This window comes from Dipodomys ordii, unplaced genomic scaffold, assembly GCF_000151885.1.
Source record: "Dipodomys ordii isolate 6190 unplaced genomic scaffold, Dord_2.0 Scaffold51, whole genome shotgun sequence".
Taxonomy (NCBI): Eukaryota; Metazoa; Chordata; class Mammalia; order Rodentia; family Heteromyidae; genus Dipodomys; species Dipodomys ordii.
In genome coordinates, this window is record NW_012267267.1 from 4,895,862 (window position 1) to 4,916,200 (window position 20,339).

General features: G+C 40.0%; 1 protein-coding gene across 1 annotated transcript in view; it reads left to right on the forward strand.

Annotated features, from left to right (window-relative positions):
- Cachd1 (cache domain containing 1) overlaps window positions 1-20,339 on the forward strand; it is a 221,741-nt gene that overhangs the window by 145,677 nt on the left and 55,725 nt on the right. The window contains exons 6-8 of the mRNA XM_013020541.1: window positions 9,873-9,999; window positions 13,449-13,593; window positions 15,159-15,375. Coding sequence (XP_012875995.1) covers window positions 9,873-9,999; window positions 13,449-13,593; window positions 15,159-15,375 — 489 coding nt within the window. The remainder of the gene's footprint in view (window positions 1-9,872; window positions 10,000-13,448; window positions 13,594-15,158; window positions 15,376-20,339) is intronic.

Below are 20,339 nucleotides of genomic sequence, written 5' to 3' on the forward strand. Positions count from 1 at the left end.
TGAGGACCTGTGAGGCTGGGGTCCATATGTTGAAATGATCCAGTGTATGCTGCTGGATCTTGAAGATAAATGAGAAGGAAAGAAAAGGAGGAAGCCATATTTTTTGAACTGCTTATCTGGCAATCGTTTATTTGCTATGGTGAAAGAAAAATAAGCCAATGGTGATTGCAGAATTGTGGGTCTTTGCTTAGAACTCACGTAGAAACTGCAAAGAAAACTAGTCATTCTGATAAAGTTCTGATACAGCAAGAATAAAGAATCTACTGCTTGCTGGAAGACCTGTTGCCATCTTATATTCATTTGCCGGCATTTTATGTGCAGAAATTAAATAGCTCCTGTAGTCAAGACCCTTATTTGGCGAATGTGCTGAACAAGAAAGTGTACAAATAATGATAGGTGCTAGAGGTCAGATCTAAGAACATCTCTCTCTCTCTTGTGCACTGTCTCACCTGTGTTCTTCCTCTCACCAGCAAAGACTGTAGTTTAGTAGGAAATGGACTAGATGGAAAGGCAGGGGGTATGGCCCCAGCCTGGTGCTTTACACACAGTTAGGACTCAATAACTATGTTACAGCCAGAAAGGAGGGAAGAAAGCAAGGTAACTTACTAGATCCACTGATTGGAGCTTACCTCCTAACGTTTTACTAACACTAGAGTCATGGATAAATTATTTCACCTGCTTTAGCTTCAGTTTTCTCCTTGTAAAACTTACATTAATTAATGATGTAAGATTTCAAAACTATATAAAATGTGTAGAACATTATTGCAACATTTACCTTACCCTTATCTGTCTCAATACTGATTATCACTCGTTGGCACCTTGGTAATTTTTAGATTCAGAAAAAGTAGGTTGGGCTGGTAACATCCTATCTTATCAATCTTTCATACTAGGCCTTGGATGTTTTAATTTTTAGAAGCAGTTTGGGTTTTTTTCCTAAACTGCTACAAAGTTTCAGGAACAATACTAGCTTTGGGAACACTGAGTACTTTGATGTCTTCTTACCACTGTGTGTAGGTTTTTAGAGTTCATCTTCGTGTCAATAGTGAAACCGTTGTAGGTGTACAATGAAACTTCTTTTGTAAACCAATTTCTAATCCCTATGAACACTAAAAGCAGCAAGAGTGTATTGTCTGTTCAAGAAGGACTTTTAACCTGGTATCTATAGATCCTATCCTTTCCAACGGGGGTTCCTGCAAAGAATAAGGTATTCATGAATTTGGATGTTAAATAAATTAGATCTTTATTTTATATATTAAGGAAATCCTCTACAGTGTACTTGCTGTACTGGTGACTGTATATCCAAAGAAATCATAGCTTGTTTTATCCCAGGTAATATTTGATGAAAATGTCTTATAATACCATTATATGTTCATGCTTTCCAGTTGTACAGGTGTTAGACCGACCATCACTATAGCAAAATGCCTGAGACAGGCTAACATATTTTTTTAAAGAGGGAGATTTTATTTTAGTTCATAATTCTAGTCCAATGTCCAGGAGCTACATTAATATGTGTGGCTGAATAGTGTTGAATTGGGCATCAAATATATATATATAGAGAGAGAGAGAGTTCTTAAGGGTGGCTTTCCTTTTGGCAGAATTGTGAAGCAACATATAGGGCATTACATAAAATGAGTATGTAATATTCACTAGTTCTTCTCATCCCCTTTCTTTCCTTCGCCTTTTTGTCTCCCTTCCCTTCCCCTCTTCTCCCTTCTGTTCTCTACTCTTCTCTCTTACATAGCCACCAGTATTCAATCATGGAGGCCTTACATCCAAACACTATAGTTGGATTAAGCATTTGCCATAATATCTCACAAAGGGACCAGATTTCTACGTATGAACCTTTTAGTGCACACCCTGAAACCATAGTAGATCTACAGCTAAATGTTTCTTGATGTTTCTTTATAGATAGATACATATATACATACATGCCTAACTTTTTAATATAACTCATTGTTATAGAAGTGTTCATTTTGTCCACCTCAGAGTTGATTGGTGAAGGATTGTTCTGAACTTGTGACCAGATACAAAGGTTCTCATTACACAGTCTGAAGCAAAATTGAAACACACATTTTTTAGAGTTCAATAAAACTACCAAGGCCCACCTGATGGTCTGCAGGGTTTTATCCAAATACCTTTACACTCTTAGGCATCGTTCCTGAGTTTAGGGCCTGTAATAAGAGGTGCTATAGTAGCCTCTACAATGAACATACTTTCATTGCTTTTGGTTCCCAGACATCACAGCAGTACGGGCTCCTCTTTGTTTAAAGGCCACCACGAACTATCTCTGTTCATCTGAAAGACATTTCTGACTATTTTTGGACATCTGGCACATAGTACCCACTTATAATTTCTGAATCCACAGAAAGTGGATCTCCCCTTTTGGCATAAATGTTATGAAATCCAGTTGGAACTTCAGTCTTCCTCTCTAGTTGTATAGTCCCTGACTTAAGATGGTGCAGCTTGCTGGTGTTTTGTTGTTGCCACTGTTGTGTAGTAATGCTGCAAAGATTCAGTAAAAATCAGAGCTGAGAGTTTGAATTTCAATCTTTCCAGCAGAGTGCTATGTGGCACAGTCATCTCTCATGATACTGGGCAATGGCAGTGGTCCAAGCTCCCAGTCAGTCTCCTTATCTGAGAGCAAGTAGCCCATTCTCTAGAATACATTATGTTGCTAATGGCTTTTGGATATTATGTTTGGCGTTTTGCAGCCCATCTCATATCTACAATATTTCCATCTGGGTATGTGCTGGGACAGTCAGCACTTTTTATAACTTAAGGTTTGTTTTGTATTATTTCGCCCAATTGTAAGCTAATGCAAGTTTTCTGAATATGTGTATGGTGAGACTAATTACGATGTTTGGTAGAGTAGATGCATTGTTATTATCTTACCATATTTTCAGGCTTATCACAAGGAATCAATCTGATCATAAGTCAAGAAGTATCAGTTACATCCTGTTAATTTCTATGTTTTGCCTACTTTTACCCATCTTTTCATTTTGAAACAGACTTTGATATCGATGATATTGAAAGAACAGAATCCTGAGGCTTACATCTCTTACCTGTGCAACACTTACAAAAAGATTGAGATACCTTAATGATATAGTTTCTCTGCCTGCTAAGAGTTCCCCATCTAATCAAAACTATTCTACTGACCATTTAATGTTGCTCAGGTCCATGCATGTTTGATTATTGTGGACACTGTCTCCTAAAATATAGGTTTTATCTGTGCCATCTTTCTGCTAAGCCAGTCTGGAAAGTCAATGATAACATGATGACATTGGATTTTCCAACTAATCTGGGCCGGATTTACTAGCTCCACAGTTCATTTTTTCCCCCTTCAACAGATTCATTTTAAGTCTTCATTTCATTTTAAGTCTTATTTCATTGCTTCCTGTTGTGTCTGTTTGCCTTTATTTACACTGTTTGCTTGTTGGCCTATATTAGTCACACAAAAGGGGTCCTCAGCATTACATTTCCATACGTATTTAAATATGTTCCAACCCATCTCACCCCTCTATTGCTGTCTACAAAGTACACACTAATGCCACTATTATTTTGGTTGAGAAACATCAACATATTTATATATTTATTCTGTATTCTGCCTCTCAAGCAATATCCAGTGTGCTTGTCTCAGTGATTCATCTATGGCTTGATTTTGTTTTGTTTTGTTGAGGTAGCCTCATGTATAGCCCAGATTGGCTTCAAACTCAAATTTTTCCAGCCTCTTCTTCCCAATATTCATGTGTGTTTTGTTGTTGTTGTTGTTGTTGTTAACACAGAGAAGTACTATAGTATTGCGGTCAAGATTATACCTTTGTGGCCTTGAGCAAGATATTTCTGCATCTATAAAATAGGGATAGAAAAATGCACGCATGGGTAATTATGAAAAGCAGCACACCGTATATAGAAATTTTGGTAGGCTACTCAATAAATCTTCATTGTTTTATTATCAAAACAGGCTTACTAGAGGTATGGTTGGCATTCAGTAAATTTTATGTGTTGAACACATGTAGTTAATGTATTTTGACATATCTGGGCCCAAGGGCAGACCTTCCATTGCTCCATTTCCTGGTCAGATCTTGTGTAGGTAAGTGCTCTCAACAAGGCAGTGATGTTTGGAGAACAGTGTAGCTAGCATTCTAAGACATTTAAAATTATCATTGCTGCCATATTGTTGTAGTCAAAGTATTTAATTAAGTTTGCATTAGAGAAAAGTACAGTTTTATTATTTTTTGAACCTGTACTGAGGCTTAAGCTTAGACCCTAGACCCTGTCCTTTAGTTTGTGTGTGTGTGTGTGTGTGTGTGTGTGTGTGTGTGTGTGTGTGTTTCCTGAAAGCTGGACCTCTACCACTTGATCCATAGCCATTTCTGGCTTTTTGCTAGTTAATTGAAGATAAGAGTCTCGTGTCTTGATGGCTTCAAACTGTGATCCTCTGATCTCAGCCTCCTAAGTAGCTAGAATTATAAAGATTTTTATAATTTTATCAACCAGGGCATCTCAGCCTGATACTATAGCTACCATTTCCACAAATTTTCCAAGAACAGGAATCTGAATATGGTAAGAATGGGGACTCTCTGCTTCAAGAAATGCAAAGAGGAGTTAGACACAGAGCTAGCCCAGCATCTGGGCTAGAAATGAGGGATCTGGAAATTATACCACTGAGTAGAAGGCGGGGAGTGATAACTCAATAAGAGATTCTAGAAGAAATGGGAAACCCCCTGCTTGGAGACAGACTTTTGCAAGGAAAAAGAAAACATACCTATCTGTGGTACAGAGCAATGTAGACAGATTCTGATCTTACTCATTCAAGGCTAATGCTGTACATTATGGACCAGCAGGTTGATCACCTGCCCAGATTTATTCCCAGACAACTTCCAACATGTCTGAGGAAGGAATGAGTCTGCAGGACCTTGTGTTTGGACACTAGCCCAAGTGGGCCAAGTGATGTATATGAATGGGGAAAGCTCCTCTGGCTTGCCTTCATGGATAAGCAGTCCCTCATTCACCACCACATCTAGGTCAGAGAGGATCCTGCCTGGATTGTACCACACTGATAAATTACTGCTGGGGCAGGGATAGGAGGGTGGAGCTCATCATCAACACATCCATCATCTTCTGTTAACACCAAATAAAGGATGAGATCTAATCACATGCCAAAGAAAACCTCACTGGGAGAATTTGAGAAACCTTGTCTGATACTGAGCTGTAGTGCTGGAACAATTGTTAAGGAACTAGAATGGTGGGGGGGGGGGGGGGGGGGGGGGGGGGGTGTGTGTGTGAAAACTAAATGTATCACTCACTATGACTTCTGATTTATTTATAAAACAATGTTTGTCCCATTGGCTCCCCTTTTAATAGTTTCACTGGAGCCTGTTTATTATTACAGATGTTACTTTTAAATGAAGTCATTGAGCTTTCCTTGCAAAGGCGGTATTTGGGTTTTTATTGCAGGGTTGGCAGGGCTGCTCATTGAGCCATGTAAATGAGATCAAGGTCAAAATTCAGACCCCAAGAGATAAGGCAGAGAAACCTCATCCATGTGGGTACATTCCTATCAGCCAGATGTTTCATGGGGGGGGCGGCCACCCCACCTCACAATGATCTTGGAAAAGGCATTATAGTCACAGATTCTTGATTTTTCACACTCTCTTCTTGCCCAAAGTGAAACCTCGGGCATATCACAAAAGCTTTCTGAGCCTGTTTTCCTCATCTATGACTTAGAGGTAATAATTTTTTTTAATTTTATTTTTATCTTTAAGTAGTCAAAAAAGAAGTAATCGTTTTTACTCCTACAATTTTTGTGAGGCTAAGCAGTGCCATCCCTCCTTGGTGATGGGAAAAATGTAAGGTGATTGTTGCTAAAAGTCTAAGGCTTTGGAAAGGCCTCAAGTCCTACATGCAATATGTTTTGCAAGGTTCTTTTAGAGGACCTCTGACCAGCTATGGCTTGCCACTGATTTTTGTAAATAGACTTTCATGGGCACACAGCCACACTCATTCATTTACACAGGCCTGCGGTTGGCTTCTCATTACAATAGTAGAGTTGAGTAGCTTTGACAGAGATCTTATAGTATGCAAAAGGAGTTCTGCTGCGTGATCCTTCATAGAGGTTGACAATCACTGTAGCAGACTGAATGAAAGTTCTGTGCTGAGATCTGGTCATTGAAAACCAAGTAGTAATAGAAATGAGTGGACTTCAAGTGCTTCTGAAGGTCTGTGGGTTTCATCTCATTCTGACCTAAACATGGGAATTCTTACTGCATGTGAAATGACTGGTTTGTGAATGGGAGAATCCCAACAGCATGTGTGTGGGCATTAGCACAAGACTTGCCACATCCCAGCCCGGTGCATGCTTGCTATGGTCAAGTCGACCTTAGGGTCTCATCAGACCATTCATAGGCATAGCCCCAGGTAAGCCCTGGCAGATGTTCCTAGAAGGGGCAGGCTGACTGTTTATGACATAGTCATATGTTATCTCAGCAATTTCTTCCAAAGTTGAAGTTAATGAGCAGCATAAAATACAAGGTTTATTGACCAACATCTTGATTTTTTTTTTATATTTTGGAAGGGATCCAGTGACAGGTGGAGCTGGCTAAACAGATCTGCATCTGTAACTGCCGGGAATAAAGATGAATCTGGCATATAAACGTCAATCTCATACTTTAATTACTGTCACATTTGTTCATTTTTGGAAAACAACCAAAATATTTGCCATGGCTCAGAAAGCAAGCCCCTAGAAAACATATTTTTCATGACAGGGAGACACCTACAAAGTAAATACAACTCTAAACTTGGTGAGCCTCACTCAAATAGAGAGAGGGAGACATGAGCCAAATAGACTGTCACTCTGTGTTCACGTCATTTGGGGCAACCACAGCTGATCTCTGCATCTGCTTTCCTTGGATAAGTTTACAAGCAGGCCTTTGCTTTTGGCTTCTGGCTTTGCTATGTCAGCATCTCCCAAAGAAAATTCACAATTCCTGCCCTGGCTGCCATCTTGAAAGACCATTTGCACTCTATACACCCAAGTGCAAAAATCCACTGCAACATGTGCAGGACACCTAGCATAAGGACTGTTAGGCATATGTCCTTGGTACTGGTTCATCTATCCTGTCTTTGGATAGCCCTCCTCCTAAGCTGATCCAAGCTGATAATCAGACACTATGCTAATTAATAAAAGGTTTGGTGTGTCTTTTTAGTCTCCCTCAACTAGTCTATTTTTGTTTTATGTTTTGTTGGTCAGTCCTGGGGCTTGAACTCATGGCCTGGCTGCTATCCCCGAGTTTTATCACTCAAGGCTAGCACTCTACCACTTTGAGCCACAGTGCTACTTCTGGTTTTCTGGGGATTAACTGGAGACGAGTCTCATGGACTTTCCTGCCTAGACTGGCTTTGAACCATGATCCTCAGATCTCAGCCTCCTCGGTAGGTAGGATTATAGGAGCAAGCCACTGGCACCCGGCTTATTTGTTTTTGAAGAAAGAACTTGTATCATTTTGCTCCCCTTCCTTTCATCCTACCATGTAGTCCCCTGCCTAGAGAAGGCCAAGAGCAAATGGAGATGAGTCAACCAAAGCCAAGCAGGCATCAGGATCATGGATGGAAACCTAGTGGGTTGAAAGCAGAAGCAGGGCCTCCTGTGTCCAATGGGAATTCAGTCCATGTAATAAGCCACCTTGCAGACCAGCCACTGGACTGAAGGCTAAGGAGACAGAGCAGACCCATGTCTTACCTTGGAGTTAATGATGATCTGGAGTAAGAGAGGCAGGCACATAATAGTCACATCCCCTTTATTGAACTGCCCAGATATCTGCGTCCCCCCTATATCCTATGATAGTCTTCATATTTCCATTTCAGAATTTTGGACCTTGATGTTTACCAGGATATTAAAACAATCTTGTAAGTTGTCCACCCTTTTGTCATATGGAGCAGAAGAATTTTGCTAAGAAAGAAATAGAACACACGTTTGATTCAGAAGAGCTATGTTTAAGAAACAACCTTACCACCTGCTAACTGGATTTGCATTTGCTCAAGATATAGTCTGTCTGTCTGTCTGTCTATCTATCTACACTATCTACACAATCTATATACCTTTCCCTAGCTCTGGGTGGATGATGCCAAATTCCTGTTTGTACAGCACTGAATATATGACATAGGTCAGGGAGGGAGAGAAAAAAACTGGTATTTTAAACTAAGACGACAATTTTGGGGAGGGTAAGTGCAGTGAAGGAAAGTGAGGTTAGAAAGAGCTAGGAACCATCTTTGGGCTCCCATTTTCTCATTTGCAACATGGAAATTAGGCCACAAATTGTGTTTCATTTTGGATACGTTAAATGAAATATCTGTGTGAGTACTCTGTCTCTATAGAGGTCAAGGTCCAAGATCGCTATCCGCTACAACTCAGCCCCTAGAGCCATACAGAAACAGATCCTCGACTTGGGCATTTGGGCATGTGTGTTTGGCTAAACACACCTTCTTTCCCTTCCTTTTGCCTTTGCTCAGAATTTTCTTTACTAAATTGCTTTGCATCTGTAAGTCTGTTGGTCTATCAGTTATTGCACCAGAACTTAAGTTTTGCTCATCTTTATACATCTGGCAGCATAGAAAACCAACTTACACATAGTAAGTTGTTAGTGTCTAGCAAAGGACTGAGTTGGTATAAAACAGAGCAAGGGCAAAAAAGCTCAACGAAATTAGATTGTAAGAGTGTTTGGGCAGGTGGGGTGGGGGAAGGCTGGGTGTGTTTTTGCATACCTATTATCTGAGTACTCAGGAGTATGGACATGAGAACTGAGCATTTGAGGTCAGCCTGGAATACATCATGACACACTGCGTAAAAGAATAAATAAGGAGACAGGTTTGCATACAAGTTGGGTAGCCCTGGGCTGAGGGCAAGTCAGATGTGGACCAGTGGCAGGAAGGGATACGATGCAAATGCAGCATGATGTGATGAGCAGGAACCAGTGTACCTAGGCTTGAACCCCATTTATTGATGCATTTCTTAAGCTTCATGTAAGTCTCTTTCTTAAGCTCAAATTCCAAGAAAGAATAATAAGAACCAATAGCCTAGGCTTTTTTTTTTGTCGGTTGTGGGGCTTGAACTCTGGGTCTAGGCACTGTCCCTCAGCGCTTCAGCTCAAGGCGAGCGCTCTACCACTTGAGCCACAGCACCACTTCCAGTTTCCTGGTGGTTTATAGGAGATTAGAGTCTCACGGCGTTTCCTGCCCAGGCTGGCTTTGAACTGAGATCCTCAGATCTCAGCCTCCTGAGAGCTAGGATTACAGGCGTGAGCCACTAGCACCCGGCTAGGCTTCTTTTTTTTTTTTTTAATGGTGGCAAATAAGGGCATATCTCTATCCCAGCACTGAGAGCATAGGAATCATTCTAACACTTTGTAAACAAGAGCCATAATCCTAAGTGGTTATGGTTCTGGGCCTCATGCACCATCTGTGCTATTTCCCTCACTGTGAAGTGACACAAATGAAAGCAAAGTCTGTTAACATCAAATCAGTCTTCAGTTAGAGAATGTACCTCAAGCCAACAAGTGTACACTAGCTCAACAGGGATTGGCCCCATGAGAGAAGAGAGTGATTAATGCAAATGAATCATTTGTGCTAGAAAAATAATCCAGGACATAGAAAATCACCCTACAATGTTAAGAATAATAGTTTCATTTAACTGAAACATTATACTTTCTATTCACAGGTTATTTTTTTAAGAGCAGGAAGAAAATATTTTGTAGAAAATTTACAACCTTGTTATCTAGTGGGATTTCTTCATACTACAAACAGGTTATACAGAACAGATGCTGTAGCTATGTACACCTGTGGATTTGGTGGTTATATTTTTTTCCCTACTCCTCCAGTTCTTGCAGACAACCTGAAATCCAATCCTGGAATTAAGTGGCAGTATTTCAGTTCAGAAGAAGGAATTTTCACGGTTTTCCCAGCTCACAAGTTCCGGTGTAAAGGCAGCTATGAACATCGCAGTAGGTATGTTGATTTGCTAAAGTTTTGTTCTTTTTGTTTAAGAGTGATTTCCATAAACAGGCTGAGCACATGGCTCATGGTAGAACCCTGGCCTACCCTTGGTAAAACCTGTGTTCAATCCCCAGTATGCAGATAAAGAAATTTAAAAAAAAACATGGACCACATGAAACATAGTTCTTATGCCATATACAGCTCTGCCTCAAAGCTGTTAAGTTGAGAATTTTGAGCTGTTCTAAAATGATGTCCCCATTTGAATCATGAGGATGTAATAGGCTAGGGTAGGACAGACCAGAAGATCTTTCCACGACCTGTCTAAACAAACTGTATGAAATTGACGTGTTGGAAGCACTTAAGAGTTTTTGAACGTCAGATATCTTTGTTGAAACATAAAGAAATGATGGTACCTTCTCTATAGTACAACACAAGACATGACATGGTGATAGATTCCAGTAGATTTTGTGATTCTCAACCTTCCTTTCCATGATTGAAATTTATATGCCAATTTCAGCTACTAGAAGTTGTGAAACTACTACTAACTACTAGTACTCCAACTACTAAGATTGTTCAGAAGGCACTGGATTAGAAATCACCACCGTCCTGGGATAGTACTATATAGCCAGAGGGAGAGAGAGTAATGGGGAGATAGATCATTTATATGACAAGACTCATCAATTTGTAGACCTCTCCTAGGCAAAAAAAGCTTTCTTTTTTAGCCTAGACAGTTTCCTATTTGCTGTGTCAAGTGTTTGGTGCCAGAACATATGAAGCCAGTGCCAGCTGCCCACTTTCCATGCCATGCCATTTTTTAGTATCTAAATAAACCATCTCTTTAGCTTCCTCCCTGCCTTTCCTTTGAAGCATCTAGAGTTTGTCTCCTAGGAAAAAATACTTGGTCTATGCTTTTACTACAAAAAGACAAAGCAAAACATTTTTACTGTGTGTTTTTTGACTTTCATATTCTGGTAAGACTTGAGCATCTTGGAGTCTGGACCAGATGTCATGATTTGGGCTTCTAATTGGCTCATCTCAAGAATGCCTGGGCTATCAGAAACCATCTAATTATTTTTTTCCTTTTTTTTTTTCTTTTTTCCTTTTTTGTTAGTCATGGGGCTTGAACTCTGGGCCTCGGTGCTGTCTCTCAGCTCTTCAGCTCAAAGCAAGCACTCTACCACTTGAGCCACAGCACCACTTCCAGTTTTCTGGTAGTTAATTGGAGATAAGAGTCTCACAGACTTTCCTGCTGGGCTGGCTTTGAACCACAATCTTCAGATCTCAGCCTCCTGAGTAGCTATGATTACAGGCATGAGCCACCAGTGCCTGGTACCATCTAATTCTTATTTGCTTCTAGAAGGCAGAAATGATGGCATACTGCTTCTCGTGAATCACCAAGATGGATAATCCAAATGACAGGGCAGGTCTTTGCCATGCCTCAAACCATTCATAGTTTTTAGGCTGTTCTTAGCCTCTTTGGTGAATTAACCCTTGATCTTTTCTTCTCTTGGCTCAGTAATCCACATTTCTCTCATCATAGGTTGCCATTCTCATCTCTTGTGCTCATTTTTCCCCCTAATACATTTGCAACTGCTCTGTATCACTTGGAAGAATGCAGGGTTTCAGAGCATGACAACACAAGAATAACACTGGTGGATTGCAGGCATGGTACATCGATGCTTCTAGTTTGTACATTTATACATTTAACATGGGGTGCTTTCTTCTTTTTTTCTAACAAAAACTATCATTTTACAGAAAATCCTCTCCTTAGAGCCTGAAGAACCTAGAAAATTAAACATTTGACTGAGTAGTCAGGTTGAAGATGGTCAAATGTACCTTCTTTTCTATTCCCTGTCTCATTTCTGTAACCTCATCTCTTACATTCTTTTTATCCTATTTCACTACTGGTAGTGATCGATGAAAATAATACTTAAGTGTTAATGCAAGACTTTTGGCTTGAGAACAATTAGTATAAATTTGGCCAGATTTTGAGGGGATTTGGTATTTTTGCCTACATTTCTTAATTTATACTCAGACTTTTGTGACTCACTGGCACCTAACATTTCAAAGAAAAATTTAGTATTTTAGGGGTGTCAATAAAGGAGAGAATTCTCCTGAGGCCGATTTGATTTTTTTAAGCCTCCTCTAATTTGTTCCAGCTTTAAAACTGTGAATAGTAACCTCATTAAACCCTTTCCCATAAACCTCCTTGCATAGCACATAAGCAGAAGGCTGCTTTGACCAGAGCCATTGCTTCTTGGGCCCCCACCCCACCCCTTCCCCCTTTATCTTCATGTTGGCAAACAAAACCTTGGCAAGAAGAGTGGTTATGGCGGTCTTGGACACATTTTGATGGCATGGTTTTAGTAAAGAGCCTTTTGATGGTTGACCTGTGTGAATTGTCTCATCACAGAAAAGAAAGAGGACCTCTTCACAGGACTGCTCGAATGGGAGGAAATCTGCTATTCTAAGCTAGGCAGGTTATAGGTTATAGGCTACCTAGCTTCTAGCAAAGTTTCATTCAGTGAGACTGCAAAGGTGAATCCAGCCATACCTCTCCTGGGCATCTACCCAGATCATTACATTGTGCAGCCATGTGCATTGCTGCACTATTCACAATAGCCAAGTTATGGGAACAGCCCAGATACCCTACAACAGATGAGTGAATTAATAACATGTGGCACATATACACAATGGAATTTTACTCATACATTAGAAAGAATAAGCTTATGTCATATGCAAGGGAATGGAATGGATGCTAAGTGAGGTAAGCCAAACGCAAAATTACCAATGGTGCCTGTTTTCTCTCATATGGAAGCTAGATCTAAAATACAACTGGACATGATAACCTTCTCAGGACTCCAGGCATTCCCACACAAACAGTTAGACAAAAGGAAGATACCCTTAGGAATACAAAGGTGTAACTTCTCTGAACATTTAAAATACTATTTATTAAATGAACGCTAGGAAATGGAAACATAGTTTTGGATGTTATTATTATTATTGTTGAAGGTGGTGTTTGTTTTTGCTTTGGGTTTTTTTCCTCTTCAGAAGGGGGAGGGGTTATAAAAGGAAGGTGTAGATACGGGGGAGAGAGTGAGGAAGGGTTAAGTGAATTTTCCTCTCCCTGTTTGCCAGTTTCTACAGCCTAAGGGATGACCACCTCATTTCTTACATCAGCATACATAAGACTCGGTGACAAATAACTCTGGAGTATGCTGAAGAAGGACACTTGAAAATTCCCCTCTAGTCAGAAATTCCCAGTCCTTATTCTACAAGTGCATGTTGCTGTCTTGAGATGTTGTTTGTGATGCACTCATTCAGTTTCTCCTTCAGTCCTGATCTCTGTCCATCCTTGGGCCCTCCCCAGAAGAATATATGGACACTACTACGCTCACTCATCACAGCTGGATTAATTAAGGCCTTTATAACTGACCTCATAGAGTTTCTTCTCCCTCTAGACCCATCTATGTTTCTACCGTTCGGCCACAGTCTAAACACATAGTTGTGATCCTGGACCATGGTGCTTCAGTCACAGACACCCAGCTCCAGATCGCCAAGGATGCTGCTCAGGTCATCCTCAGTGCCATCGATGAACATGATAAGGTAACGTTGTGCAAGTGACTCCTGTGCCATTGGTCCTCCTTGAATGGCTTTTTAAAGTTACTTCATTGTTTTATGACTTACAGTCATGAGCCTCATAGTGCTAAATCTCAGTCAATCATGTCCCACATATATACTGGTAGCCCAATAAAATTATTAAATATAGTAAACCATACCATATAAGGCTGTGTAAGTTGAGTATACTATTTACATAGGGTATGACAGGATGTATGTTGTTTATGCAAGTGCGAAATCTTCTAACAATGTATCTCTTTGGGCATAGCTCCATCTCATATGCACACACACACACAGATACACACCTGCACACGCATTTTATTAGACAAGGTCTCTCTATGTATATCAAGCTGGCCTTCAGCTCAAGGTGTGACCCAAGCTAGTCTTAAATTTACAGTAAGTCCCTCTGCCTCAGCTACACCATTGCACTTATTTCGTATCTTTTCTTAATCCAACCTTAAAATTGGGAGAAAAAGAGTAATTTCATTTTCATTCTAATATTTGGGAATCCAAATATTATTTGCCAATCCAAAAATCTCTTTCATAACCCCATCACCACCATAAACTATCTCATTTATACTTCCTGTTAGTGTTTTTATTTAGCAAGGACTTTGATATTGGAAGCTATGGAGGACAAAGCTGTGGGGATTTGGGTGTTGGGTGTGGGCTGACCTGGACAGGCATGTGTACAGTTAATGATAATCTATTGCCTGTGGACATTTCGATCTACAAAACTAACTCATCCAGCTGGGTACAGGTAGCTCACATCTGTAATCTTAGCTATTCAAGAGGCTAAGATCTGAGGATGATAGTTCATTGCCAGCCTAGGCATGAAAGTCTTAGACACTCTTATCTCCAATTAACCACCAAAAAGCCACAAGTGAAGCTGCAGGTCAAGTGGTTGAGAGCTAGCCTTGAGCACAAAAGCTCAGAGATTGAGGCCCTGAATTCAAGACCCAGGACCAGCAAAAACAAAACAAAGAACCCGAAAAAGTCAACTCCTGTATACTCAATCCCCACCTCCAGTTTGAAAAACCCATGTTTTTTCTCAGCATACGTGTTTTATAGTTTTATTGGTTTTGTTTTTATTTTGTGCCAGCTGAGGGGTTTGAACTGGGTATTGTCCTGGGTATTGTCCCTGAGAGCTCTTTTGCTCAAGACTAGCACTGTACCATTTGAGCCACAGCTCCACTTCCAGCTTTTGTGGGGAGCAGGAGGAGGGGGAAGACACGATTGGAGATAAAGATTCTCACAGACTTTTTTGCCTGGGACAGCTTTGTACCACAATCCTTCAGATCTCAGCCTCCCGAATAGCTAGGATTCCAGGCAGGAGCCAGTGGTACCTGGCTTGTAGCTTTCTTCATTTGGAGACAAAAATAAATCTTTTTGCTCCCTCTGTCTTACTCATTTCAAATTTGATAGACTTATGACTATAGTTCTTTATTTTTAAACTTAGTAACTGTTCTACAGGCCCTTAATTTCTGAATTTTTGTTTGAATCTTTTAAATTGTTGGATAATGCTTTAAAAAAATTTTTTTTGCCTTTTCCACTAGATTTCTGTGTTGACTGTAGCAGACACCGTCCGGACTTGCTCACTAGACCAGTGCTATAAGACCTTCCTGTCTCCCGCCACCAGTGAGACCAAAAGGAAGATGTCCACGTTCGTTAGCAGTGTCAAGTCTTCAGACAACCCTACTCAGCATGCAGTAGGATTTCAAAAGGCATTTCAGTTAATCAGAAACACAAACAATAACACAAGATTCCAAGCAAGTAGGTGCATTCTCTCCAAGGACTATTGGCCATAATTGATAGAAATGGCAATAGGATGGTGTTATGAATGTTTAGCGCTGTTTTCAGAGCTCATATTTTAAATTGACATGGAAACATCTTTCATGAATTATCTTTATGCTCATCTAATACTGAGCTCTCACTAGATATTTTCCAGTCAGAGATCATCAGTCTGTATATTATCTCTTGACTCCCAGAGCCTCTTCTTCTGGCTCCTTTATTAAGAACACATTCCCCGTTTGTTTCCCAAGAGTACACCCACATGCTTTCCATTGTTGCTTGTCAGCCTTTCTCCTGGACTTGGGCTGGTCCTTGCCTGTGCGCATGTACACATGTATTCTTCCCTTGATTCTTCCCTCTTCTAACCAGCTGTCATTTAGATGAGCATGGCCCTTTACATGTACAAAGGGACTCTAATTTAATTTCCATGTAGTAAGGAAAATCTGGAATTAGGATTCATGCTAAAGGAAAAGAAAGGATATTTGAAATGGGACTCTGCTTTGAAGTTACTAAAAAGAATGTTTGGTTTTCCCTTTAATATTTGAAAATCTGTAGCTTTTCTTCCCTCTTAATTTTTTGGAAAACATGAGTGGACTTTTTTTTTCTTTATTTTTATTTTTTGAGACACAGTCTTGCAATGTAACCTTACACTAGCCTTGTGGGCCTCCCTCCTCAGCCTCCCAAGTGCTAGGATTATGCACCAGCACACCAGGTAATGTATCTTCCTGAGATAGTGTGAGGAATACATTTTCAAGTTCTCTTGAGTATCTGAATTTAAAGCAAAACAGCGTTGACAAAGCAAAGCATGGTGTCTGACGTGATAAGCACTCTAAGTGACAGAAGTCACTATTATTATGGTAATTAATAATAGATAGCCTATGGGATTAAAATAGCATACATTTATTATCTCCCAGCTTCTCTGGGTCACTACAGGTTACCTGAGTCTCCTGTCTAGAGCTTTACAAGGCTGGAAACTCACAGTCAAACAGGGCTATGGAACTGAGGCTCCCAGTCCTTGTCTGAGCTCACCTGCTCACTGGCAGGGCCTGTTTCCTGGCAACTATAAACCTCATGTTTGTTTGCTTCCTTGAGCCCAGTAGGGGCACATGTCTTCTATTCAAGTCCCTGGCTTCAGGAAAGACTGGGTCTTTCTTTTAATATACTCATCTGATTCTGATTAGACCAGACCAGTCCTTTTAATTTTTTAAAAATCTTATCAAGGTATTTTCTCTTGTGATTAATTCAAAGTCAATTTAGTGGGACATTTATTTTTTAAATTTATTTTCCAATGATAAATGTTACTAGGGCACATTCTGTATTGTGTTTGTGTGTGTGTGTGTGTGTGTGTGTGTGTGTGTGTTTGTGTGTGTATGTTTCCGTTTGTGTGAGTGAATGAAACAAGCTATATTCTAATGTTGGGGGGGTTTTGTAAAGGTAATGTACAGAGGGGTTGCAGTTATATAAGTCACGTATTGAGTACATTTCTTGTTGAACAGTGTCCCCTCTTCCCTCATTTTCTCCTACTTTTCCCTCCCAGCTCCTCCCTTGACAAATTATATAGTTAATTTGCCACATAGTGTGTAGTGAGTATTGCTGCTGAATTAGTTCACCCTTTCTCCTGCCATTTCTGTGCTTTTCCTTACACTTCTCAAATCAGAGGAGGTTTTGTGTGTGTGTGTTTTTCTTTGATTTCTTCTGTTTTTCCCCTTTTGTCTCTTTTTCATTTCTGTACCTTTTGTCTTGTATGTAGTGTACCAGACTTGGGGAACATAATTTGTCCTTCTCTGCCAATACATGGCACAATGGAGTGAAAACCCATCACCATTGCTATATTCCATTGGTTCGAAGCAACTATACAACGTATAGTGCAGGCCCAAGCAAACCATACGATGCATAGCCTGTGGATCCTGTGAACCATCTTAAGTTTTCCCTGCTGGTATTGTCAAGTACCAGCTATCCATGAACCAGTATTACCTGGTGAGGGTATTACCTGCCTACAATTCAGTTCAATTGCTGGACCCATGGGATTGGTGGCAAATTGACTCAATTTGTCAATGTCAGCCACTGAAAGTGTTCTTTCTACTTGATACTTCTGTTTTGAACCATCATTAGTACTGAGTTTGATTATTGTACAATTTAAAGAATGGAAAGAAATGTTAGATTAACACTTGAAAACCCAGATGCCTATGGTAGTCGGACAGTGAATGTGGGTCAAGCAAGTGGAGATTCAATCATGAGGACCATTTCAAGAGCATAGTTAGCTAGAAGGGTGTGCATTCCACCACAGGGCGACTGCTCTTCCATCACAAGAGTGCCTGCCCAGGGTTGCTTCATCTTCTGGCTCAAGCCAGAAATCTGGACTTTTTCATGGAAATTCAATTGATGTCCAAGTGTTGGCATTTATTACAGCTTTAAAACTATGAACAGAGGCCTTATTAAACCTCTTTTCTCATACTTTCTTGTAACTCATAGAAGCAGGAGCTTGGACTGATAGGAGACATATCTCCTCTGGGGTGTTTGGTATTTGTTTTGTTTATGTTGGCAAGCAAAAACATGGCAAAATGACCAACCGTCAAAGACTTTGACAATTTTTAATGGCACAGGTTCTAAAATATTCGAGAGAAGCCTCTTTTTTTTAGGCCAAGTAAGATGTTTTTAAGGTTTAGCTCACCATCCTCCAGTTTATAGCTTGTAGTGACAGTTCAAAGAAAAAAAGGAAGCCAAATTTGTTTATATAAAGAAATGATTCCAGGATTTGCATTGTCCTCTTCATTTAGGAGAAGTTTTAGACTGTTTTCAAGCATTAGAGCCTTAGTGCTTAAGAATGTGGCTTTTGAATTTCAACCAATATTCTACTCTGAAACTTTCTGATCTTGTTATCTTCAGCAATTATTTGACTTCTTCAGGTCTCATCTGTAAGCTGGCAGTTAATAACTAGACCCAGTTTCCACCATGAGTTTTTGGTAACATTAGCTGTAACTATTATTCTATTTCCTCTAAGACTTCTTGCTCCAGTCAAGGTAAGGTGGATTTCCTAAGCTTTTTACTCAAGCCCCATGATGACTAAAGGCCACCAGTAGGCTCAGTAAGGGCCAAGTGGGGATGAATGAATATATTTTTTTTCTAGTTCACACTGTGCATCACTACTTGTGTTGACTCCATGGACAGTCAGGTAGAATCCTACTGTTGGTCTGGTGCATCTTTAAGGCGCCTGGGGATAAAGGTACTTTATTGAGTAATACTTGTCCTATGGGATTGTTGTAAGGATTGGCCTGCTCATAATTGTGAAGCATCTGCCCACAGTAGTGGCCAGAGAAACAGAAGCTACATGCCATAAATTTTTGTAGTTCTGCATAATCTGATTTGTACCAAGGAGAACATCTAAAAATCTTATGCAGTGCAAACTCTTTGTTTGTGTATGTGCATTTTCTTTTATTTATTTTTTCACTTTTAAAAATCACCTTTAAGTAGTTATACAAAAGGATTTCAGTTCAACACAGCAGTTTATGAGTGCACTGCATCTTGAATGTTATCACTCCTTACATCATTGCACGGGAGGCTCTTTCTTAATGCTGTGGTAGGTCCAAAATGATATTATTTACACTTTTAGGTATTTTTTCTTTTGAGTTTTTTTTGGGGGCGGGGGTGGGGGGAGTAGGGGTAGGGGTGGCTGAAGGATCATTTTATAGCAGAAGGAGTAAGCTGGTTATATTGAGGGTTGTTACACAGGCTAGGCTCAAATTTTAATTGCTTTCTCCCTGCTATATTGACTCCAAGACATGCTTGTGACTTAGCAACCTTCCCTCCCCCAGTAGTCTGTTGTATTTTCTTCTGGTTCCATGCTATGTCATTTCCCCAAATCCCTATAATCATCCTTAACATTACTAGTTAGAAGGATTTGAGTGACAAGGAAGAGAATATTCTGATAAGTAAGATAATAAAAAGCAGATTGGATTTGATGGACTTGATTATTGTGAATGGAAAAATAACCCTATTTTGCTTGATGATTAAGTAATAATGGAGTCTGCATCTGGGCAGAGCTAGTGAGGCTGTGTCTTATTATTTTTGGATGGAAAGAAAATGTACTTGAGTGCTAGAGGGCCCTGAGGGCCACAGGCTTCTCGTTCTCTAATTATATCCCTGTGTCCTAAAAGTAGCTTTGGGTAACAGCCTATTCTGTCGTGAAAAATATCCCTGAAAGCTGGCTGTGGTGGCTCACACCTGTAAACCTACTTACTCAGGAAGTTGAAACCTGGAGGGTCAAAGTTCAAAGCCAAAGTCCATGGCAGTATGGTTCAAGTAGTATAGTGCAAGCCCAACATAAGCCAAACAAACTCAAGACCCTGATTTCTTTTTGTTTGGATGGTTGTTTTGGCTGGTCCTGAGGCTTGAATTCAGGGCCTAGCATTATCCCTGCGCTCTTTTGCTCAAGCCTAGTCCTCTACCACTTTGAGCCACAGCACCACTTTGGATTTTCTGGTGGTTAATTGGAGATAAGAGTCTCACAGACTTTCCTGCTGGGACTGGCTTTAAATTATGATCCTCAAATCTCAGACTCTTTAGTAACTAGGATTATAGGCATGAACTACCACCAATACCCTGATTTCAAACCCTGATACCAGCCCTCCTCCCATAAAAAAATTGAGTTTAAGCCTTGCTTCTATATCCCATGCTAGTAATAAATAAGGGAATTTTAAATCCAGTTTTTCAGTCAAATTTTTAACTTAGTTCAATTGTCTAGACCTGAGAATATTAACCTTAATTATAAAATTCTACATAATAAGGAATATTCAGAATCTAAAGTAGAAATTTGTAAGCCCAAGGAAATTCTAGCCTTGTGTCTTCATTGGTGGGATAACTTTAGGGGCAACTCTAGTTGTTATGATTGGCTGTGTAACAAATTACCCCAGTACTGAATGACTTAAACTATAAACTTTTATTGTTTG